Source organism: Engystomops pustulosus, chromosome 1 (assembly GCF_040894005.1).
Source record: "Engystomops pustulosus chromosome 1, aEngPut4.maternal, whole genome shotgun sequence".
NCBI lineage: Eukaryota > Metazoa > Chordata > Amphibia > Anura > Leptodactylidae > Engystomops > Engystomops pustulosus.
This window is the reverse complement of record NC_092411.1, coordinates 260,832,209-260,858,175: the sequence shown is the minus strand read 5'-3', so window position 1 is coordinate 260,858,175 and position 25,967 is coordinate 260,832,209. Positions and strand designations below refer to the sequence as shown.

The window sequence follows — 25,967 nt, the reverse complement described above, 5'->3', positions numbered from 1 at the left end:
CAACTTCCAGGTTAAACATACCCTAAAAATATAAGCATGTTGTTCTTGTGAAAATCTGTGATTTGCCATATATACTCGAGTATAAGCCTAGTTTTTCAGCACAAAAAAAAATTGCTGAAAACCCAAACTCTGCTTATACGCGAGTAGAAAAAAATATATAAAAAAACCTTTCCGGCTTCCCCCGCTGCTGGCTATATACTGGGGGATATGGGGTTAGGCTATATACAGGGGGGCAGGTGCTTGCTATATACTAAGGGGCAGGGTCCGGCAGGCTATATACTGGGGAGGCTGTGACCAATGCATTTTCCACCCTCGGCTTATACTCGAGTCAATAGGTTTTCCCAGGTTCTTGTGGTAAAATTAGGGGCCTCGTCTTATACTTGGGTCGGCTTATACTGCAGTATATACGGGTATATTTACAGTACCGTATTTTATAGTCCAGTGTGCCTTATATATGAACCGTACTTACAGACAACAGCTGCCTTGAACTATGCACAGCTCTGCCACCTGCTGGTCATTCATCCTTATAATCAGGTGCGCCTTATAGTCCAGTGTGCCTTATATATGAACCTAGACGTTTTAGCAGCATTTATTGATGGTGCGCCTTATAATCAGGTGCGCCTTACATATGAACTTGGCGTTTTAGTGGCATTTATTGATGGTGCGCCTTATAATCCGGTGCGCCTTATAGCCCGAAAAATACGGTATATGAATATTAACATTTTGTGGAAGTCTGGTGCACCCTCTTGCCCACTTTCAACCCTAAATAGCTCCCATTCTCCTTGATTGACAGTGCCCATATATATATAAAACTTTGCATATGCTCAGAGTGTGCGGTGCAGGTGCTAAGATCTTTTATGGAGAGTAGGGGAGTGTTTCTGTATGCGCACAACTTAAGAGGAGACATAGATCTCACTCTGGGACGATGCCTTGGGGCGCATGGCAACCACTGAGATTTGAGCAACCAAATCTCACATTTACATATTGATTTAAAAAATACATATGGTTTAAAAAGTGTTATTTACATCCATCACAGGTTGTGTAAAACTGGTTTTCTTTTTCCACAAACTTAAAATCCGGGTTATCGCTCATGTCTCCTTCCTGACGCGCCTGTGGAGCTTGTGCCTTTAGGTTTATCATTTCTCGCCATCTATGAGTTTGGACGTGCGATTTTTCGTGACACAAAACTACACAAAAGCAATAAATCAAGTGCATGAAATCCAAACAATTGTTTTCAATTGGAACAAAGCTCCGAGGGACACATTTCATTTTTCAGAAAGGGCTTTTTTTCTTCTTTACCTTGTATTTGACAATGTTGCTTTTCTGCAGATTAACTTCTTCCTGCAGTTGTTTCAATCTCTCTTGTAAATACCTGGAGAAAAATAAGATTGAATCTCATTGTAAAAGGTTTGGAGCGGAGGAGAGGGAAAACACAGGCGGAAAGAAGGATAGAACAATAATGGCCGGAGAAGGACAATCAAGCGGGAGGCCTCTCTGTAGACTTTAGATAATGAATGGGATAGAATGCAGACACAACTTATGTTCATCATGGTTGTCCTCATGTAGCCCTCAACCACAGACATAGACATCCAATGCTCGTTTACTGGAGAAGAAATGGCTGCATCACAGCGCAGAACAGGAAAAACCTTCACACTTTTATTTTACTTTTTCATCAAGATCATACAGACCACCAGCTCCAGCCCGGGACCGCCCATCTGACACTAAAGTAGCTAATTAGCATACATTCACTACCAAATATGTATCATTTATGTACTGTCATGAATGGAGCCTGGTCCCGCCCATCTGACATCAGATAACGAAGTAGAACATTGATTGCTCAGGGACAAAAAAAAGAGTTGTAGGAGGCTGTAAAAGGATCCTATTTAACCCCTTTTTCAGTTTGCGCTTCAGTTTTTTGCTCCTTTCAAAATCCAACCTTTTGATCACTTTTTATCAAATTTTAATATGGTGCAAAATAGTAAAACAAAAAGTGGCAATACAGATATGTGGATGTTTTCTGTTACGGGGTTCATGGGCAGAAATAATCATTTTTAGACTTTCATCGATGAGACATTTTGGGACACTATGGAACCTAACATACATGTTTGTTTGTTTTTAATTTCATTTCAAGGAAAAGGGGAATGATTTTTAATTTTAGGGGTTTCTCTTGTTAGAGGTTTAGCAAATGCCACGTAACACGTAGAATTTGTTTTAGCAAAACTTGCCTGTATTGTCCTACCATCTAAGGCCAAATTTTGCACCACTCTCTTTTCAACGTCTGGAGGAGTTTCGGCTATTCCCATTAGATAACCATCGATGATCCATTAACCTTTGATAACTTCCCCTTAGCTCAGTACAATTAGCAGCCGCCCTGATATCATGTGTATGGATGCGTTACATCCCACGTATCGTGTAAAGTTCTCTGCAAACCAGCATTTCTTTTTGAAGTTACTTTCTCATTAGCGAAATGTACTTTAGTTGTTGCCGTTTAGGGACTGTATTATCGGAAGTCCCTGAAGGTTAATTTAATCCTATTAAATCAACTTCACTATTACCCGGCGCTTCCATCTCCCAACTGTTCCAGAGCCTTCCGACAGAACATAAAGTTATAATGATTTTGAAGTAAGAGATAAAACTTTAGTTTCTCGCCATTATTTAGAGCCGTCTGTTACTTTCCAGAAGTGGGGGAAGGGGGAAGACAAAGGAAATGGAAACTAAGTAGTTTATTGGTTTTACTGACCCGATGGGCTGATTGGTGCTGGTGCGGCCATTGCTGGGGGTGTCCTCAAGCCACAACTGGTACCACATATTCCCTATAGTGTCAGGATTATGGGGGCGCAATCTCACTTGAGCTCTAGAAACAGCATTTAGTGATATGCTTTATAATCGTAACAGTCTCATAATCGTAACCAGCAGTGGTCTGTAGCCTCCGTACAGGGGTCTATGGGGAGTGCAGTAGGAGGTGTAGACAAGCTGTGACATCCCCCCCTTAAGCCGCACCATAACATAACTGTACGTCATGGTGTGGTAAGGGTGTACGAGGGGGAGTTCACAGACTGAGCCCCCTTACATACAGGTCAGGTGTCTTCTGTATTATCCTGCTGATAACCACTGTGATTGGTGCTGGCACAGATCACAACAGATAACCTGTTAGGTGGTGTAGTCTAAGTCGCGCCGTCTGTGACCACATCAGGGGGGAACCGATTGGTCGCCATGATAGTGATATTGTTCACATTCTAGCTGTAATATTCTAGCAGTATATTCACAACATACCGAAATACAGTTATTACATTATATTGTATGAGCGATCAGACCCCCCTTGGGTTCAAGCTGCCAAGGGGACCTGAAAAGAGTAAATATAAAAATTTAGCAAAAATTCTAAACTCATCACCCCTCCCTTTCCTATGAAGGCATACATAAAAAAATTAAAATCATAAACATATGCCCAAGTACCAAATCCTATTAGAAAATTAAATGATTATCGGATGCCTTGAACGCTTTAACAGAGAAAAAACATCCAAATGTCCCAATCAAAGCTTATGCGACATTCTGCCACCTATACAAATGTGAATAAAAGTGATCAAAGGGATGTACACTAATCTGTAAAACCTGAATCAATTAAAACATCTACTTATCCAGCACAAAATTAGATCCGAAACTGCACTTTAAAAAAACTGTGGGTGTCCAAATAAATGGTGATAATTTTTTTGTAAAATTATACTAATGAGCCAGCAGTGCTATGGGGGGTGTTACTAAAGGCACTCTGCAGCTTCACAGGTAGTAACACTGTCTCACTCTCCTTCCCAGCACTTCCCTCCTCCCTCTACCTGCTGGAAACTCACAAAGTGGGAGGGCGGAAGTGCTCATGCACAGTGTAACAGCCTATGAAGCAACAGCATAGAGAGGGCCCCCAAAGCACTTCTGACTTTGAATATTAGAAGATTATCACAGTCACACTACCTGGATCTATGAGTAAGTGTCCCTGGTTGATTTTGATGGTAGATTTCCTTTAAGGTAATCAGACATAACAAAACAATATAAATTTGGTACCTCCTTGATCGTACTCACCAAGGAATAAAGTGGATGTTACGATTGCTAGAAATTTGACTCCTCAAACCCCAAATAATCACAAGATTTGGGGTTAATACTTGAATAGAGGGATAGTCCAAATCTCCGACCTCTTCCAGCCTCTATGGGACTGATAGAGACTGTGCTCGCTTCTATATATCAGTACAATAGAATCACTAGGAGAGGACTTCTCGCCACACTTACAGATTGAAGAAAGTCAATGTCCGGACTCTATAATCCTCCCTATGGATGATATTCCCACAACTTGCTCTAAACACATTAATGAAGCGGTGAGTGGCCGGGTGTATCAGATCTCCAGCCATCATTGTTTTATGTCCTATCTAAGTGATACATATCAGGAATTCCCCTTTATAGTAGAAAAACCTGGTAAAAGATTAAAAAAAGACTCTGACACTAAATTTAGAAGTAGATAATGATGTGATTCCAAAATGGGAATAAAAAAACCCAAAACATAGAAGTAATAAGTGGCTTAACAGCCCATTGCCTGCGACAACACTAACTCCCACTCAACATATGCCGGAATTAATGGAGCATATGTCAGCCATACGACTGGAGCCTCGAGTTTCTATCGTTTTATCGCTGCCGTAACACTGTGATATACACGTGTCTGTCTGCAGTCCCCGATCTATGTACAAGTCCCACCTGTTCTCCATGCACAGGGCATCGATGTCTATGATCCTCTTCTCATCGCCACCTAGGACGTGGTTAAGTTCTTGGTTCAACCTCTCGGATTTATCTTGGAAGAACGATCGCTCCTGCTTCACGTCCTCCAGTTCATCCAGCGAAGCTCTGAGGTCATGCTCCAGGCTTTCCATCTGCAAAAATAGCATCAGAATATTAGTAGTCGGTAAAGATATTGTCCCTGAGATTACACCATGATCATAACACGTAATACGTCCTATAGAATACTGGGTTAATGCTTTGTTCCTCTTGGGTTGGCACTAGGAGAATAGTGTAATATTACTGCTCTACAGATCACCGATGAATCGCTGGAGATCCAACCAGTGGGACTGTGATGTCCACATCAGGAATAACAGCTCACATGCTTTGCTATGGTTATGCTCTGCCCAATTTAACAATAGTTATTATTGTGTTATTATCCTCTACTCCATGATTTGTGAGTTTTGGGATCAAAATTTAAAAAAAATTAATAAAATAAATATTTTTCCTTTTCCCAAAAGGTTGTTCCATGTATTGCAGCTCATGAACAGTGGAAGACCAAGCTGCAATGCACAGACAAGACTGGTTTTATTTCTAAGGGAAAAAAAGTAGAACCTTTTTCTAATCCTGCATAATCCCTTCAAGATGTTCTGAATTATGTAAGGTTATCTGAACAATTAGAAAACAACCTGGGGTTGGCACCTATGTCTGCTCATTGGCGTTGTTCAGGCTCCAGACACATGCTTTTGCTAGGGTAGCTAGTAAATCTATACATTAGATTGCAGATATACCTTTATATTGATGATTATCATGCTCCTTCTGTTATAAAACTTAAATATTTATATTAATGTATGTAAATGAGCCAGAAGTGCTTTGCATGGGGGTTACCAGAGCCCCTCCAGGCTCTGCTTTCACTGGCTAATTTATGTCCTTGAAGCAGGTTTAGCAGATAACGTCACCAAGCGCGCAACAATCTCCAACTCACTGCTCTGCTGCCTAACAAGCTCCGGCTGCACAAGCTCACCTGAAAGCCGCAGTGTGTTGGAGTCCGTAGCGTGCATGTGAGAAATGCCCCGGGCCTCATGAAGTCATCTGCTTGGGATGAGTGAGTAGACAGGTAGAAGTGCTGCAGAGAATGTACACTCACCGGCCATTTTATTAGGTACACCTGCCCAACTGCTCATTAACACTTAATTTCTAATCAGCCAATCACATGGCGGCAACTCAGTGCATTTAGGCATGTAGACATGGTCAAGACAATCTCCTGCAGTTCAAACCGAGCATCAGTTTGGGGAGGAAAGGTGATTTGAGGCCTTTGAACGTGGCATGGTTGTTGGTGCCAGAAGGGCTGGTCTGAGTATTTCAGAAACTGCTGATCTACTGGGATTTTCACACACAACCATCTCTAGGGTTTACAGAGAATGGTCCGAAAAAGAAAAAACATCCAGTGAGTGGCAGTTCTGTGGGCGGAAATGCCTTGTTGATGCCAGAGGTCAGAGGAGAATGGGCAGACTGGTTCGAGCTGATAGAAAGGCAACAGTGACTCAAATCGCCACCCGTTACAACCAAGGTAGGCAGAAGAGCATCTCTGAACGCACAGTACATCGAACTTTGAGGCAGATGGGCTACAGCAGCAGAAGACCACACCGGGTGCCACTCCTTTCAGCTAAGAACAGGAAACTGAGGCTACAATTTGCACAAGCTCATCGAAATTGGACAGTAGAAGATTGGAAAAACGTTGCCTGGTCTGATGAGTCTCGATTTCTGCTGTGACATTCGGATGGTAGGGTCAGAATTTGGCGTCAACAACATGAAAGCATGGATCCATCCTGCCTTGTATCAACGGTTCAGGCTGGTGGTGGTGGTGTCATGGTGTGGGGAATATTTTCTTGGCACTTTTTGGGCCCCTTGGTATCAATTGAGCATTGTTGCAATGCCACAGCCTACCTGAGTATTGTTGCTGACCATGTCCATCCCTTTATGACCACAATGTACCCTGTAACATTTGATGGCTACTTTCAGCAGGATAATGCGCCATGTCATAAAGCTGGAATCATCTCAGACTGGTTTCTTGAACATGACAATGAGGTCACTGGACTCAAATGGCCACCACAGTCACCAGATCTCAATCCAATAGAGCATCTTTGGGATGTGGTGGAACGGGAGATTTGCATCATGGATGTGCAGCCGACAAATCTGCGGCAACTGTGTGATGCCATCATGTCAATATGGACCAAAATCTCTGAGGAGCTTCCAGCACCTTGTTGAATCTATGCCACGAAGAATTGAGGCAGTTCTGAAGGCAAAAGGGGGTCCAACCCATTACTAGCATGGTGTACCTAATAAAGTGGCCGCTGAGTGTATATCAGCCTGTGAAGCCAGAGCCCTGGTAACTCCCCTCAAAGCACTCTGCCTCGTATACATAATAATAAAATTAAGTTTCATAACAGAAGTAACCTACTAATAAATAAGGTAAAGGTGTGGCTGTAATGTGGGTGCTCACCTCTACAAAGCAGTGATGGAGATGTATAGAGGTTAAATTACATGATAGATTTCATGAAATCCTTACGAGACCCCTAACAAGCCTTGTATATTAATTCAATAAAATTTTGATTATCGTATCACAACGTAAATGATTTTTATTTAAGACTGCAAAACCAGCAGCAAGTACTACAAGAGTATTAATAGGAAGATGTGTAGAGGTTCTAAATAGAATATTACTTAGTGGATCTCTCTCCTTTATAAAAATTATAGTTTGAATTAACGCCATGCCTAATAAAATAAAACTTGTAGAAATTTTTTTTTTTTTTATAGAACTAGAGGGGGGAAGATATATACCAATTTCCAAATGAATTGGGCAAAATCAATTCAAACCCAATTGGATTTGGACTGCTATGGAATTTTAGGCAAAGCTTCTGCAAATCGAATCTTTGACTATTTGCTTGTCTCTAATAAAAAGGAAATCTCAGGACATCCGTTGAGTTGATTATCCAGAGCGGAAGCACCTCGAACAAAATATCTCCTGCTCTTGTGATCTGAGATGCCAAGAAGTAAGCAGCTCATGGATTGCTATGAGTGTTGTGTAATGCTCCGTTCCTCCTGGGTGGGCGCTATAGGCATTCTTACTGCTGGATTGCTTCACTGATCACCGATGATCGCTGTAGATCCAACCAGTTATTACATCAGCTTATTGCCCCGGTACAAGCGTTTACTGTCACTTTATGGACCAGACTCAATACTGCACAAGCTTCCAGCTTTTCCTCAGAGTACAACAACACAAGAAGATAATATTGAAATGTTATTTCTGTTTATCTGTATGATTTATTTCTAAGCTTTCCACCCACAAATGTTCTCCAAAACAGAACACTCATCATTAAAGCAACGCACAAATTTTAAAAAAAAAGCGTCAAAATTTGTCAATTGACCATCTACCAACAACAGCAACAACAGAATACTGACACCAAGTGGCCAAGTAGTCATCCAGTACACAATAGACACCGGTACATTTCAGGAGAGTAAGACACAGATGGATTAAAGTGAACAATATCAGATATACCCAGGAACAAAAAGGTGATCGGGCAGGCGAATATTGAGTCCTAGGTCATAGGGGACACTAGCAAAAAGGCAGAAGAGATATATACGCCTTGAGTTTGAGTATGGTGCTTTATTGCTGTATATTCTACAATTATTCAGGTACCCTAGAATCAAACCTCTGGGGGGCCTGAAAAAGAATTCCTGGTGGAGAACCCTGTACTGAAAAACTGTACCCAAAATGGTATCAATAAAAATAGAAGATTGCGCCCCCCCCTCCCAAAAAAACCTAAATCCCCGCCCAGCTCCGTACACTGAAGTATGAAATACACTGACATTTTTTTTTGAGTATTAGTGGCAAACACTAATGCACGTTTAAAAGAAATCAACAACTCAAAAAAACACAAAAAATCCGGGTGTTGTCCGTCGCTAGTCTTGACACACCTAGAAAAGCAACTTATAATTAGCAGTCCGGAGTGTAGGGACAAGATGTCCAGTGCTCTGGGGTGCTAATTATGCACATCCCCGCACCTCCCTCGTGCTATCACACGAGGGGCACAAATTCAAGCTTCTCATGTGACATCACCTCCTTCTCCCATGCTCCCAACAGTGGCGAGGGTGAGCATGATTTGCAGCCTGAAGCACTTGACATCTTGTCCCCCTGATCCATGCTGCTAACTATAACTTTATTTTCTAGGGAAGCCCGGCGTCTCAAGACTAGCAACAGACAACGTTGATATCAAGATGAAAAGGAGCGGGGGTGAGTATTTCTAGGGGTTTTTTTGTGTTTTTGATTTCCTTTAAGGGTAACATCCATGTGTTTCCCCAAAAATAGGACAGTGTCTGATAGTTGGACGGAGAAGTGGGTGACCGTGGTGTCTAAAGGGTTAAACAACTGGGATTACAGCCGGCCTACAGCAGGGTCCACACAGGTTCTGCTTCTGAGCCACTGCAATCTCCATGATGTTGGGGAACGTCATAATGCACTAAATAGAAGCTCATCATGACATTCCCTAACGTCACGGTGCGATAAGGGATTAACGAATATTATGTCAACAACTTCTCTAGCATCGTTATAACTCTACAAACCCTGAATTTCTTGAAGAATAGGCTTGAAGCATATTTACAATACAACAATGAGTGATTTTATCCCATGAATTCTTCACCCATCTTCACTTCATCACAGCCTCGTGCAGGATCTACTATTACTAATATATGGGGGGAGCTGTCGCAAAGTCTGATGCGAAGTCTTATTTTCAGGGAAGGCCATATGTTTCTAAGGGTGCATTTACACGGCCGTCTGGGGGGGGGGGGGGTTGGAGTATATGCGGCCGCAAATTTTACGTATTTACGTCCCCACCGTTCTGCGCCGCACACCGGGAAAAGATAGAGCATGCTATGTAGGTTCCGCCTTGTGAATGTATCCCAAGATTGGAAAAAATGCACTAGGCCTTATTTTCGGGGTTGTCTTATTTTCAGGAAAACATGGTATATTGCAGCCAGACAAAAAAATTGCTAAACAAATAGCTTAAAATCTCTCTTAAATGACATCTACCACCAGGATGAAGGATTGTTAACCAAGCACACTGACATACCGGTGTGTGCCCAATCTGGCAGGATCTGTTCTTCTTTTAGCTTCTTATACTCTAGTTTTAACAATTATGCAAATGAGCCTTAGGGGCTCCAGGCTAAATTAACACCTGCATGTAAGTGTACTTGGTGTACAATCTTGGAGCCATTAAATGAACATGTGAAAAATAAATGTCGACTATAAAAATTTTTTTTAAATGTCCTCATAAAATCACCTGCTCTCTGGCTTTCTCCAGCTGCAGCACAAGGTCCTCGCGCTCGTGCGGTGCAAAATGGCGGATGCCAACCTCATCATCCCCGAGCCTTTGCTTAGCGATGGTCATTCTTAACAGCTGACGATAGAATATAAGAAAAACAATCTTGTACTTCAGTGAATAGTTAGGCATCTACAAACCCCAGTTCACATCTTTAGACACATTTTCCAGTGGAAGAAGATTGTGATTGACCCTGCAGTGTCCTGTTTAACAGACAGAACACAGTGGTGGGGGGACTCCCTGCATCATAGTGATACATAGTAGTATATGATAGACAGAGCCCCGTGGAACAGCAGAGCTGGAACTGTAATCATGAATACAGCAGGGTAGAAGGAGCTCCTTACATGTAATCAGGATTAATCTGTGATTAACCAGTGCCCCTGGTTTATCATGCTTGATTTTATGGTATATTTCCTTTCGGTTTAGTTAAAGTGTGACATCACATTAATAATCTAATGACTACTGCAGGACATGTAGAAGATTTGGGTCCTGGAGTCAAGCTAATTATACAGTTCTTTAATTATGTTGTAGAATATCCTTTTTAATTAGCCATGATGTCCATGATGGTCACTGTCCATAAGCTAAATGGTACTCCAAGCAGTTTTTATTTAGGACAACTTTTAAGAGCTCCGAGTAGTCACGGACATCCTTCTCCCAAACAGGACAATGACTTCTCATCCATACAATAAAGCACATATGGCAGTTTTCTAATAAAATCTCATCCTTGTGTCCTAATCTCCATTCAGTAGATAAAACAAAACAGGGATTTGGAGAAAGAGGCTTAGCTCTTTATAGTGAGAGATTGCACAGACAGCTCAGATACATAATACCTCCACCGCACAAAGCCGGACCCCACAGACAACACATAGTAATTCATCACCTTGTTGTCCCCCTGGACTTCTCCCAGTCGCTGCTGCAGCTCTTTCATCTCCACTTCCAGCTTTTTGCTTCTTTCTCGAGCGTCCCCCAGCAGCTGCGCTAGGTTCGCCTGCAAAAGGTGAAAAAAAGTTAATCCTCAGCTTTGTGCCAAAATAGCAAATCAATGACTCCCACTAATAGAGAAAAACAAAGTTACACACAATGGGGCACATTTACTTACCCGGTCCAGTCGCGATCCAGCGGCGGGTTCTCCGACGTTGATTCGGGTCCGGCCGGGATTCACTAAGGTCCGTGCACCGATATTCACCAGATGTCGCTGCTGCGCCGAGGTCCGCCGGAGTTCACCTGCTTTTTTCTGGTGTATGTGAGTGCTTGATCTTGCGACACAAATGGCTTTTTAAATTCCGCGGTTTGTCCGAATCCTTCGGGTTGTCCGGTGGCCACGCCCTGATTTCTGTCGCGTGAAAGTCGGCGCGATTGCGCCAAAAATCGATCGTGTGCGCCACAATCCCGTGAAATACAGCGCAAAGCGGAAATATTCGGGAAAAACCCGACGGATTCACGGCTGCGGACCCTTAGTAAATGTGCCCCAATAAGTTATTGTTATAAAAGTTAGGAACACAAAAAATCTGACTACCAGGAAATATGGACATCGCTAAGGTATCGGATGAATGGGGGGCAGGATACAAAAATAAAAATGTACTATTCAATTTGCTCTATGGCCCCCAATACTTCAGCAGACATTGTGCTGGACGTTCCATTGGTCGCTTGAGCGCTGCACGTGATGAGTGGCCTCAGAAGTCAAGGGAGCAAGAACACAGGCGCTCAGTAGTGACCACTGACACTTCCAGCCGAGCCAGGAGTGTACACAAAAAGATCAGGTAAATATATATTTCCTATCTTGCCCTGGACCACAATCATCAAATACCACAGCAATGACTAGGGGTTCTCTATTGAACCCAGAAAATGTGAGCAGCAACTCACATTTGCAGAGACTAAGAGACAAAGAAATCTATGGAGACTTATTTTTAAGGTAATGCTCCATGGGAAGAAAAGTATGTAAATTAAGGGGGTTGTTTACTAAAATAAAATTATATGCGAAGAGTTGGATGTTATAGGTTTACTCCACACCGATCAATATTCCCAATCCCTGCAACACTGGACTTCCTAAGGGTCTGAACCACAGTGACATCTAGGAGCAACAACTCTTGGAGAAGGGTAGGATAAGACACCAGCCTCAGCCCATGACTGACTACGACGCCTCTCCTAGCGGTTCTTGTGGTGCCCAGGAAGTTGAATACAGGGAGAGGCAAGTTTCCATTTATTAGAGCCCCTTTACCTATAGTTTATTAGTTTATTTCACACTTGCCAAACTAGAGGACAAAAAGTTACACATAGGTATGACTTCTTTCATGTATTCATGGATAACTGGTAATGGAAAGATCCTGAGCTAGCCATGCAAAGCAGATGCAGTACGGTCTGACCGCCCCATGTTTATCTTAATAAGAAGAGAAAACACAATGCTGACAGATCCGTGTGGAAAAGAACAATAGATTCCACATGACGCATTTTCCGTTCATTCCCGGCATCTGTCATTTAGTGGACAATCAGGAGGCCAAGATATACAGCAGATTGTTTGCGAAATCTGGCAATATTTATACAGGTACTGCAATTCCTATGTTTTTTTTTTGTTTTGTTTTTTTTTAATATGGGCTTGGAAGCTGCTGCAACATGGGATTACCTGCTTTCTTTTCTCAGGAGGAAGCGATGGGTCTCCATCCTGTGCAGAGTAAAAATAAGAGCTTTCAGAATCGATAATGCTAAAACATACATACAACATACAAAAATAAATTCAGCTTAACACATCTAGAAATGTTTAAGTGAAGGCAATTCAATGTTTCCTCCGCAGAGTTTTCCCTCACAGTTTCCTCCGCAGAGTTTTCCCTCCACAGTTTCCTCCGCAGAGTTTTCCCTCCACAGTTTCCTCCGCAGTTTTCCTCACAGTTTCCTCCGCAGAGTTTTCCTCACAGTTTCCTCCGCAGAGTTTTCCCTCACAGTTTCCTCCGCAGAGTTTTCCCTCACAGTTTCCTCCGCAGAGTTTTCCTCACAGTTTCCTCCGCAGAGTTTTCCCTCCACAGTTTCCTCCACAGAGTTTTCCCTCCAGTTTCCTCCGCAGAGTTTTCCCTCACAGTTTCCTCCGCAGAGTTTTCCTCACAGTTTCCTCCGCAGAGTTTTCCCTCCACAGTTTCCTCCACAGAGTTTTCCCTCCACAGTTTCCTCCACAGAGTTTTCCCTCACAGTTTCCTCCACAGAGTTTTCCCTCCACAGTTTCCTCCACAGAGTTTTCCCTCCACAGTTTCCTCCACAGAGTTTTCCCTCCACAGTTTCCTCCACAGAGTTTTCCCTCCAGTTTCCTACGCAGAGATTTCCTCACAGTTTCTTCAGTGAAAAACTGACATTTGCCATCAGATTTTTATCAGTTTTCTGTCAGAGTTTGGTCAGTTTTTCCACACTTTCACATTTGTGACCGATTTTTCCCTTTTTTTATTAAAAAAACCCCAATAACTGGTCTGTGTTTTCTACATAAAGGATCAGTGAATCGCGATGCACTTGCATGTCAGAGTTGAATGCTTTTTTTTCATGTTTTCCCATAGACCTGTATAGGGATTTTTCATGTACGTGCTTCGTATTTTAATGGAATTGAAAAATAATGTAATATCCCTGTAGATAGCATTGTGAGGCTGTGCTTTTAAGCTGCCGCTTCAGACCATAGGTTTTGTTTCCTTTGTACTTGATCCCTTTACTATGTATCGTGTTAAAATATATATAAAAACCATAAATAAATATACAGTTAATAAACAAAAATAAATGTGCAAGCATGTCTTAAAAATAAATGCACATCCGAAAAAGACTATTCAGTATGGTCCTAGATATAAGACATGAGTGTGAAAAACACTTGTACGAAAGGGGCTTTGGAGAATGCTGGAGCATTAGAAAGTTTCTATCTCACCCCAAGTGCTTTATCCACATAGATACATATCAGTTCTTCACATTAGTCATGGAGCAGGGTGCAAAATATAAGTAATATAATAGTCAGAAATAATATTATGTACCAGACTATACTAACTGATGTAATGAAAAGTTTGCTATGCTTTTAACCAGGATTCTGCAATCCATCTGAAATGTATTGGTAGATTCCTATACCAGCACAGCCCACTCCTCTCTCTATTGTCACAGTTTCCTGTAGAATAATGACCCCCCCTACCGAAATCTGACAAATTCTGTCATGAAGACTGGACTATTGTGTTCTGGTACAGTACATGTCTTATAAGAGCGGCAGTAACACAGCTGCTAATGACATGACGTCAGCTCCCCAGCTCTAACAATAGGCTCGTGCCGGCCTGTGAATGGCCACTGACGCTTTATCTAGGACTGTTACAATATACAGAGGGGGATAATTAACAGCAGCATTGACTAACTTATCTTTACCAGGAAAGGGGATTTATTAAGCTCTGGTAGAGGTTTCAGCCTTGCATTTTAACCATTTCAGGTCCAGAGAATTTATGGTCTTAAGACCAGAACAATTTGGTCATACACTTTCTGAAAATCATATAGCAAAATAGGCTTTTATTTATATATGTCAGAGTCTACTATTCATTTTCCATTCACTACTGCCATACAGCTAAATGACGCCCAGTCTGCATACACCCTGTGCACATAGCATATGTAGAGATGTGGCACACTTCATAAGATCTTCTGTACTGTGGCACCTAGAAACACAATTCTGGTGTAATTTTAAAAAGAGGAAAATCTCCCCTTGTGTTTCTAGGCGCTACAGAACCAGCCACGGTTCTATGGCACCAAGAAATACAATCCTCAGGTGATATTAAAGGGAAAATGCAAGGGGAGATTCTCCTCTTTCTCTGAGTTACTAGCGTAGTCAGTGCTGACGGCAATCATTAAAGTTAACTTGGTAGGTTAACAGTGCAGCAAATGGGTGCTGCCATCGTTAAATTCCAGTTGGCACCACCCTCTCATCGGATGGCTGCAATCAATTGCCATGACAGATGCAAGCCTGTTATAGACTCCCATAGCTGTCATTTAGAATTATGCAAAAGCAGTATGTAACTGCTAAATTACAAGTGGAATCTCTGCAATGTACTGACCCAAAGAATAAAGATAATGTGGACCATACAGTGAAATCTGTAAAAAGAAAGCCCACCAGAAAATAGAGCAACTGCGTTTTTTTTTGCCATTTCCACCACATTTGGAATGTTTTCCAGCTTTCAAGGACATGGGACAAAATATTAAATGCTGCCACTAGAAAAGAAAATTTGTCCCACCGATAATAAGCCCTCACTCTGCACTGTACATGGAAATATCAAAAAAGAAATTACTTGAGGAAGAAAGGAAGTGAAAAACCAAAATGCAAAAACACTAAAAAAAAAAATCCTGATGTTAAGTGGTTAAAAAGTGTTTAACCCCTTCACGACTGCCCTATTTGCACATGTCCTGCGAAGAAAGGATATTTTTTTTAAACCTCATGACAGTGGCCAAATTCAAACGGCCATATCTCCTGAACCCTGGCACCTAGAAACACAATTCTGGTGTCATTAAACAGAAGAATTTCACCTTTAATATGATATATGGATTGTGTATGGATGCTTCACACAACCAGAGATATATACTCTTAAAGTTGTAGTAAAAAAAATATTGATTTTAACATACAGGTTTTCCGAATGTAAATTAAAGAGTGGATATATCCAGTTCTGTGAAGCAGCCATACACAATCCTTTCATCATATTAAAGGGGAGATTATCCTGTTTAATACGACTCCAGATTGTATTTCTAGGTGCAAGGGTTCAGGAGATATTGGCATTTCAAATGTGCCCCCTCCGGCCTTTCAGCTGCAAGGAGAAGCTGCGGGAAACACTTAGCTTACAGATTGCTGTATTGCAGAGGTACATGTACCATCTACATTTGTTGCTGAACTTTGACCCTTGGGTTACGTAGGGGTTAAAATATTTTTGCAGATATTAAAGAACTAAAGAGATCCGAACACAAAGAATACACAATAATAATACATAGGATGCAGGGTGACTGGGACAAACTGAGTGTTTGGTCGTCCACTTGGCAAATGAGGTCAATATGGATAAATGTAATGTTATGCACCTGGGGGCTAATAATCCAAAGGCGACATATGTCCTTGGGGGAGTAAATCTGGGAGAGTCCCTTGTTGAGAAGGACCTGGGGGTACTAGTAGATCATAAATTAAATATCAGCAAGTAATGTCTATCAGCTGCCTCTAAAGCCAGCAAGATCGTGTCATGTATAAGAAGTGGTATGGACTCTCGTGATAGGGATGTAATATTACCACTGTACAAGGCATTGGTTCGGCCTCACCTGGAATATGCTGTCCATTAGATGTTGCCATAATGATGAAGTCCTTGTTATAGATAAAGCATCACAGAGAACCAGCCAACTAAATAAAGAGATTGATTCAATACATACAATTAACTCTCGATACTTCTTCTTCAGCGCCTGGTGCCGCTCTCGTAGCTGGTTTGCCATCAGCTTGTACTGGTCCCTTTCTTGCTGACATGTGTCCAGCTCTTTGGAGAGGATGAGTAAAGCTTCTTTTTTGCTTTCGAGCTTCCTCTTGCATACAAGGAACTGGTAAAAGAAGAAAAAAAAAAATCTTTATATTGAAATTCCTCCATACCCAAACCCTAAAAGACCAGGGTACGGGGCTAGGACACTTCTGTCTTCCCCATGCCAGGGGTCAGACAATCACTCTTCTCTCCCTCAATATTAAAGTGAAATTGACCTACAGAATCACTACCAGTATGTGGTCAAGTAGATAAACACCTTCATATTCCTTCCATGGCCTAGCACGGTGGTATCATTCAGAAAATCTACTTTGTGACTTTACAGAGCCAATTTACATCTCAATTGATAGGCAGAGTTCAGTGCTCAAGTCAAGCTCTCTCTGCCTCAGATCACAACCTCTGCTGTAATTGAAAGCATTCACCAGACATCAGAAGAATTGGTTAGTGATGATCCTGGACACAGGACCGTCAATTACAACAAATGGATGTTATGAGGCAGGGAGAGCTTGACTTCAGTGATAAACTCTGCACCTTCCTGAATTTATTCTACGACTTAATATACTTGAGTATAAGCTGATTTATTTGAGTCTGATGGGAAACATTATGTTCATCGACAAACTGAGGAAAGACTGAACCCAAAGTATGTAAAGAACTCAGTGAAAGGTGGTGGAGGAAGTGTCATGGTTTGGGGAATGTTTCCTGCAGAAGGAGTTGGACCTCTCATACAGCTACATGGCAGAGTGTTCGTCTACAACACATGGTTCCTTCCTTGCATTCTTCACTCAATCAGCCAGTAATTTTCATGCAGGAGTCGGACAATGCCCCTGTCACACAGCTAAAAGGGTAAAGCAGTTCCTTGAAACAGAAAACATTGAAACAATGGAATGGCCACAGCAAAACCTCTGGAAAATCCTTGATGACAAAGTTATAGCCAAGATACCCACAACTCAAAATTGTGCAAGAGACTGGAAAAATGATCATTGTGTTTTTTCAAAATAAAGGTTTTATATTGATGAAATTTGGTTATTTTTGTTTTGGTAACAAAAATTAATCAATGGAGATTACTGTACATTATTTTGGAAAAAAAAAATCAAGTAATCATACATTGGTCTATAATTTTGATCTCCGGGTAGGGATCCTGGGTGAATTCTATACAATATTGATGTTATTATATAAAAGAAAAACATCTCTTCTTGCTTGCATTGTGCAAGCTGGGGACCTATGACCACACCAGATATATACGCCAAGTGCCCTCCTATACATTCAGTAACCCAGTGTCAGTTTAGTCTCATGTTGCAGGTTGACCCTATCCATGGCAGTAATTTCCTGATAATATGGCGATATTATCCTATAAGGTCACATTTATCAGGGCTTCTCTATGCCCGTTATGTGCAGAGGGGGTGGTGGCAGGCCGTGCAATCGGCACTACCTATTGCCTGCGCCCGTGGTGCAATTCTACACAAGCTCAGACCGGAGTCTGCTGATAGATCCGATGTGAGGGCAGCATCATAGGCTGGAGCAATTAGCGCCACTTAGCGCTTTTTTTGGGGGGGGGGGGGGGTTGAAGTTGTAGAAATTGGAGAACTACAGCTGATGTAAAGGAGGTGATGTGCACAAAGCTGGAAGGTGTCAATATAAATCCAGTGCTACAGGAATAAGATTATTATGTAATTTTATACATTCGATATATAGATAGATGATAGATAGATAAAAATGAGAGATAAAATATTCAAAAATGAGATAGATAGATGTGAGTTGATAGAAAGGAGATGATAGGAAAATATTAGGTGATAGATTAGTTATGATAGACAGATATTCGATGATAGATAGGATATGACTGATAGAAATAAGAGATAGATAGATAGATAGATAGATAGATAGATAGATAGATAGATAGATAGATATTATAGATGACTTGTGGGGCTGCACTGTATGTATGGTGTTGCATTGCTCTATGATCCGGCCATGGTGACAGCCCGGGGCCTCGGGTGACATGACCCCCGCACGATGGCTGCAGTGTGCGCGGTGCTCACCTCCCACTCCCGGCCATCATCTATGTCTCCCCCTCCTCCGCTCCTCATCATGCTCCCCGGCTGCTGCTGCTGCTGCTGTTCCCCGCTGCCCCCCAAGAATCTCCGCTCCCGGGGGTGACGCATGCGCCGTGCGCACCTGCAGACGTTCCCAGTCACTGTTGGAGCCGCGGGCAGCCAATCAGATGGCTGAGCGGGGGCTATTCCCGTGCAGGATTCCCTCGTCTCCGCGTGACGTCACCAGCGGAGGGCTCCGCCTCCTGTGCGGCCATACTAGCCATGTACCATAATATACACAGACTGCTGCTGGTATATACACATCTGTGCCGGCTCCGCTGCGGGGATAATGATCTCTGCTGTATGCGGTATATAATACATTGCTTGCTAGGCTGCGCTCTGCCAACAATAGCGCCACACCGGTGTGCAGGTTGTGTGTGGTATTGCAGTTGAGTGTGATGGAGTTTCTCGGAAAGAAAGTGACCAGGGTTTGCATTTGGACAGGAATGTGCAATTTTTTACTTAATATAGAATAGTGTTCTAATGGAAATGTATTATTACTGGCATGCCTTATATTTTTCTGTGCAATCCTATGTCGCTTCTTGTTTTCCAAAAAAAAAAAAAACATAAAAAAGCTGTCTGGGATGCTCCATGTGGAAAGGAATAGTTTTTTTTTTACCAGATTAGAATCAAATTAAGAAAGATCTCTGCTTGCTGTCTTTCCTTAATGGTTTACTTCCTGCAGATAAATACTGGTCCCTGGTCATGTGATGTCACACAGGTGCATGACGCGTCATAACAAACATCATTTATTACTCTTTGTGATATAATGAGCCGTACACCTGTATGACATCACGTGACCAGTGATATAATGAGCCATACACCTGTGTGATATCACAAGACCAGGGATATAACGATCTGTGCACCTGTGTGACATCACATGACCAGGGATATAACAAGCCGTGCACATGTGTGACATCACATAACCAGTGATATAATGAGCCATACACCTGTGTGACATCACATGACCAGTGATACAATGAGACATGCACCTGTGTGACATCACATGTCCAGGGATATAACGAGCCTTGCACCTGTGTGAAGTCACATGAGCAGGGATATTATGAGCCGTGCACCTGTGTGACATCACATGACCAGGGATATAACAAGCCGAGCACCTGTGTGACATCACATGACCAGGGATATAACAAGCCGAGCACCTGTGTGGCATCACATAACCAGGGACATAAGCCGTGCACCTGTGTGACATCACATGTCCAGGGACATAACGAGCAGTGCACCTGTGTAACGTCACATGACCAGGGATATAACAAGCCATGCACCTGTGTGACATCACATGACCAGGGCTATAACGAGCTGTGCACCTCTGTGACATCACATGTCCAGGGATATAACGAGCCGTGCACCTGTGTGAAGTCACATGAGCAGGGATATTATGAGCCGTGCACCTGTGTGACATCACATGACCAGGGATATAACAAGCCGAGCACCTGTGTGGCATCACATAACCAGGGATATAACAAGCCGTGCACCTGTGTGACATCACATGTCCAGGGACATAACGAGCAGTGCACCTGTGTGACGTCACATGACCAGGGATAAAACAAGCCATGCACCTGTGTGACATCACATGACCATGGACCAGTGTTTATCTGCAGGAAGAATGAAGTTTTCTATAGAATGACAGCAATCAGAGATCTAGAAAACCGAGAGAAATTAACACAGAAAGTGTATTGGGAAACTGTATCATTGTTTCATACACAAACAAGATAAATTATTAGCTGAAAGTGGACAACACCTTTAATGCTGATTTCTTGGGGGGAGTGGTAATTAATGAGCTGTGTATAATAAGTTGACTTCTGTAGGGTGTATTTCTTTACTTTGTTGAGTTCTCCAGGCCACTGTATGTAGGTAAGGGATAGAACTGGTAATAATACCAACATTACATTTGCATGAAAAGGTCAGTAAAGTGATAAACGCCAAGTTTGTGTTTAATGTATTTTGATGGTATGTATCTAGAATCTGGTCTCCAAAAGTGCTGGAAAGCAGGGATGTTTATTGAGGGTTGAAGAGGGTGCACCCAGGTCCAAAAGCCTTAGGCTGGTGCCACACGTGGCGCTTTGTCTGCGTTTGCACTCTGACCCATTGTAATCAACATGCTCGACATGCTCTACATGCTACAAGCTCGACATGCTCTACTTTTGCAAGTCACGCGCGTGAAAAACGCACCATACAAGTCTATGGAGATGCATCAAAAATGCATTGCACTCTGAGACACTTGCAAGTGCAATGCAAGTGCAATGCGTTTTTCACACGTCAATTGCCATAGAAAAGATAGAGCTCAGTCCTGAGTTCTTTCACGCGCATTATCTGTGTGTGAAAAACGCATTGAAATTGCATTGAAAATGCACGTGAAAAACTGAGACACTGAACAAACTCTGTTTATTGTTGATACACGTCACTCTTTGTTTCTTTGTCTTGTCAGGGTGCTCAAGTAGGTTACAAAACCGTCAATAGATATTGAAAAAGACTTGGCACTCGTATTAGTTGCGTTTGCAATTTAGTGAGTTTTATTTCACAAGTGTATAAGCGTGGCAATCCAAAACTTTTATACAACGTTTCGGTCTACATACGGACCTTCGTCAGGCACTATATACAAGAAACAGAGTGTATACAAATCAATAATGGTGAAGTAATATATACATAATATACATAAATGTACAAAAATTAGAAAACACATATAAGGCGATAAGTTTGGTCAAAGATGATGCGTTGTTGCCACTTGGTACGTTATTAAGGTGAACCTTGAATAAATGTGGTTTCCTGGAGTTTTTTAGCCAAGGTCAGCGGGCTTGGAATCACGTCTCCTGGATGTATGAGACAATCATCATAGGACTATGTGTATAGACTTAGGGGTGTGTGGACCATAGTTGTCTATGTAGGAACGATAAAAAAGTAGTATGCTCGTGACAGTATACTGGAGGATACAACGGGTATAGCGGTACATAGAATAATACACTGATATACATGATGGATACATAAGGTTCAGGTACTCAATAAACATAAGGACATAATGATATACATGATGGGTACAGGTTTCTCTATACTTACCGGATTGCATGGTATATGTTAAGGAAGAATGGATAGATTAGGCTTGCGGCGCAATGGCCGCTGCAGCGCTGGAGAGTAGGTAGCGGAGGTCCGCTATGGAGGAGAGCGCTGGCGTTCTGGGGCGATCGCTGTGTTATATGAAGGAGCAGACCGGAAACCGGAAGTGACGTTCCGGTTTCAGCTGTCGGTCGCTTGCGTTCCAGAGTGGAACGCGGAAGTAAACAAGACAATCTAGCGATCGCGCAGGGAACGGAGCTGAAGATAAGGTAAGAAGGTGTGAGCGATATGAACCATTGCTGTATGGAGATATGGAGTGTAAATATGATAGTGCCTGTGATTAAAGAGTGTGATCAGTGTGTAAAATGAATATGGGAGTAGGGTTGTACTATGTGTATATTGTAAATGATGTCGTTTGCGTTTAATGAGGGATGGGTGTATGACCATATAATAACCGGTGTGTCGAATATGTCAGGAGTGTGTCTATATGGAGAGAAGAAGAAAGGAGAAGAATATATACCTATTGCAATGCGGTCTTCAGGAAATCAGGGAATCTGAAATGAAACAAAGTATAATTAGTGAATAGGCGGTACTCAGAATTAATACATATTTTGTATCTCGTATTCCCTGTTAAGTCCATATGGGGACATTGCATTGAGACGATGTATCCAGAACGCTTCCCGTCTCAATAGTTGCTTGATTCTGTTGCCTCCTCGCCTAGGTACAGGAACATGTTCTACCACCTGGAATCTTAGTTGGGAGATTTTGTGTTTTGCTTGGGCAAAATGGTATGGAAGGGGTAGTAAAAGTTTATTGCACCGAATGTCTGATTTGTGCTTGGATATACGGTCCTTAATGTGCTGGACTGTTTCGCCTACATATATTAGGCCACATGGGCACTTGATGACGTATATTACAAATGATGAGTTGCAAGTGAAGTAGTCTTTAATGGGGTAAGTCGTACCCGTTCTGGGGTGGGATATTTTATCCCCCCTCAGTACGTTGTTACATTGGGAGCAATTGAGGCAGGGAAAGGTACCGTATTTGGGTGTTGACAGGAATCGTTGTCCTGTTTTGTTTTTAGAGGAACCTTCGTCCGCTTTCACCAATCTGTCTCTCATATTGGGCAGACGTTTGAAGCAGGGGCGGAATTGTCGCTTGAACTCTGGAATAGAGGGATGGCTGTTGGAAAGTATTGGCCAGTGTTTACGTATGCTCTTATGTAATTTGAATATGGTGGGGTGGTATTGGTGTATAAAATTGATGCAGGGTTCCTTCTGTGTTTCTTGTCTCGTTGTGTGTCCCTCTGTTTGTAGCACATGTTCAGGATAGCCACGTGTTCTAAATTTATTACGCATCTCTTGGAGACGTGTTTCTCTTTGTGTGGGGTTAGAGACTATCCTGTGGATCCTCTGCATCTGAGAATTTGGTAGGGATCTTTTGCAAGGATTTGAATGACAGCTAGAGTAGTGTAGAAGGCTGTTCCTGTCTGTAGGTTTAGTATATAGATCGCTTGAGAGTCTGCCTGATGTGTCCTTGATAATAGTGGTGTCTAAAAAATCAATTTTTTGTTGGCTATAATTGATGGTAAACTGTAACTCAGGCCATATGGAGTTCAGGTGGGTGTGGAAGTCATTGAGTGTGTCTAGAGGTCCTGTCCAAATGCATATAATGTCATCTATGAAACGTTTCCATAAAATGGCATGGGAGTGGAAACCGGTATTGGGATAGACAAATTGTTCTTCGAAGTCTGTCATGTAACTATTGGCATAAGGGGGGGCTACATTAGAGCCCATGGCTGTACCCCTTACCTGCAGATAGAATGTGTCCTGGAACATAAAGTAATTCTCACGTAAAACGAGAGAGAGTAGGTCGGAGCATAATTTTCTAACTTCAGGGGGATGTTGTGATTCCTCTAGTAGTTTGTTAACTGCCTGGAGTCCTTTGTGGTGTTGTATGCTCGTGTACAAGCTTGATACATCCCATGTGACCAAGAACGCTTCTGGTGGAATGGTGTGCAGGTTGCGAATGTGGCGTAGGAAGTCGTTTGTGTCAAGTAAAAAGGAACGAGATTGTTTGGTTAAAGGAGTGAGCATTTTTTCTATAAAGATGGCTAGTGGGGATAATATCGAATCGGTCGAGGCTACTATGGGTCTGCCTGGCGGTTTGTGAAGACGTTTGTGGATCTTAGGTAAGACATAGATGACCGGTATGACGGGGTTCTGATTGAAAAGAAAGTTATGTGTTTTTTGATCTATTGTCTTATCTTTGAGATGTTGGTCAAGGGTGTGTTTGATCTTAGCGGAGAGTGCGGGAGTGGGGTCATGTGGAAGTTTATGGTACACCTGCTCATCAGATAGTTGTGTGAGGATCTCCTCTATGTAGTCACTTTTATTCATGACTACTATGGCTCCGCCCTTGTCCGCCGGTTTTACAATAAGCTGTTTGTCGTGGATGAGGGATTCTAGTGCTTGCTGATCTAGAAGCGTTCTTGGTCACATGGGATGTATCAAGCTTGTACACGAGCATACAACACCACAAAGGACTCCAGGCAGTTAACAAACTACTAGAGGAATCACAACATCCCCCTGAAGTTAGAAAATTATGCTCCGACCTACTCTCTCTCGTTTTACGTGAGAATTACTTTATGTTCCAGGACACATTCTATCTGCAGGTAAGGGGTACAGCCATGGGCTCTAATGTAGCCCCCCCTTATGCCAATAGTTACATGACAGACTTCGAAGAACAATTTGTCTATCCCAATACCGGTTTCCACTCCCATGCCATTTTATGGAAACGTTTCATAGATGACATTATATGCATTTGGACAGGACCTCTAGACACACTCAATGACTTCCACACCCACCTGAACTCCATATGGCCTGAGTTACAGTTTACCATCAATTATAGCCAACAAAAAATTGATTTTTTAGACACCACTATTATCAAGGACACATCAGGCAGACTCTCAAGCGATCTATATACTAAACCTACAGACAGGAACAGCCTTCTACACTACTCTAGCTGTCATTCAAATCCTTGCAAAAGATCCCTACCAAATTCTCAGATGCAGAGGATCCACAGGATAGTCTCTAACCCCACACAAAGAGAAACACGTCTCCAAGAGATGCGTAATAAATTTAGAACACGTGGCTATCCTGAACATGTGCTACAAACAGAGGGACACACAACGAGACAAGAAACACAGAAGGAACCCTGCATCAATTTTATACACCAATACCACCCCACCATATTCAAATTACATAAGAGCATACGTAAACACTGGCCAATACTTTCCAACAGCCATCCCTCTATTCCAGAGTTCAAGCGACAATTCCGCCCCTGCTTCAAACGTCTGCCCAATCTGAGAGACAGATTGGTGAAAGCGGACGAAGGTTCCTCTAAAAACAAAACAGGACAACGATTCCTGTCAACACCCAAATACGGTACCTTTCCCTGCTTCAATTGCTCCCAATGTAACAACGTACTGAGGGGGGATAAAATATCCCACCCCAGAACGGGTACGACTTACCCCATTAAAGACTACTTCACTTGCAACTCATCATTTGTAATATACGTCATCAAGTGCCCATGTGGCCTAATATATGTAGGCGAAACAGTCCAGCACATTAAGGACCGTATATCCAAGCACAAATCAGACATTCGGTGCAATAAACTTTTACTACCCCTTCCATACCATTTTGCCCAAGCAAAACACAAAATCTCCCAACTAAGATTCCAGGTGGTAGAACATGTTCCTGTACCTAGGCGAGGAGGCAACAGAATCAAGCAACTATTGAGACGGGAAGCGTTCTGGATACATCGTCTCAATGCAATGTCCCCATATGGACTTAACAGGGAATACGAGATACAAAATATGTATTAATTCTGAGTACCGCCTATTCACTAATTATACTTTGTTTCATTTCAGATTCCCTGATTTCCTGAAGACCGCATTGAAATAGGTATATATTCTTCTCCTTTCTTCTTCTCTCCATATAGACACACTCCTGACATATTCGACACACCGGTTATTATATGGTCATACACCCATCCCTCATTAAACGCAAACGACATCATTTACAATATACACATAGTACAACCCTACTCCCATATTCATTTTACACACTGATCACACTCTTTAATCACAGGCACTATCATATTTACACTCCATATCTCCATACAGCAATGGTTCATAT

The 25,967-nt window shown here is 42.2% G+C and overlaps 1 protein-coding gene across 3 annotated transcripts in view; it reads right to left on the bottom strand.

The window, feature by feature from the left end:
* CCDC149 (coiled-coil domain containing 149) overlaps nucleotides 1–25,967 on the bottom strand; it is a 48,252-nt gene that overhangs the window by 14,478 nt on the left and 7,807 nt on the right. For 2 of the 3 annotated variants that reach the window (XM_072125998.1, XM_072125999.1), the window contains exons 1-7: nucleotides 18,646–18,808; nucleotides 16,515–16,676; nucleotides 12,745–12,783; nucleotides 11,005–11,112; nucleotides 10,086–10,202; nucleotides 4,732–4,904; nucleotides 1,300–1,372 (exon numbers count right to left, since the gene is read on the bottom strand). In XM_072125998.1, coding sequence (XP_071982099.1) covers nucleotides 1,300–1,372; nucleotides 4,732–4,904; nucleotides 10,086–10,202; nucleotides 11,005–11,112; nucleotides 12,745–12,783; nucleotides 16,515–16,676; nucleotides 18,646–18,768 — 795 coding nt within the window. In that variant the 5' untranslated portion in view covers nucleotides 18,769–18,808. Of the gene's footprint in view, nucleotides 1–1,299; nucleotides 1,373–4,731; nucleotides 4,905–10,085; nucleotides 10,203–11,004; nucleotides 11,113–12,744; nucleotides 12,784–16,514; nucleotides 16,677–18,645; nucleotides 18,809–25,967 lie in introns of those variants that run through there. The other variant, XM_072126000.1, reaches the window with a different exon arrangement.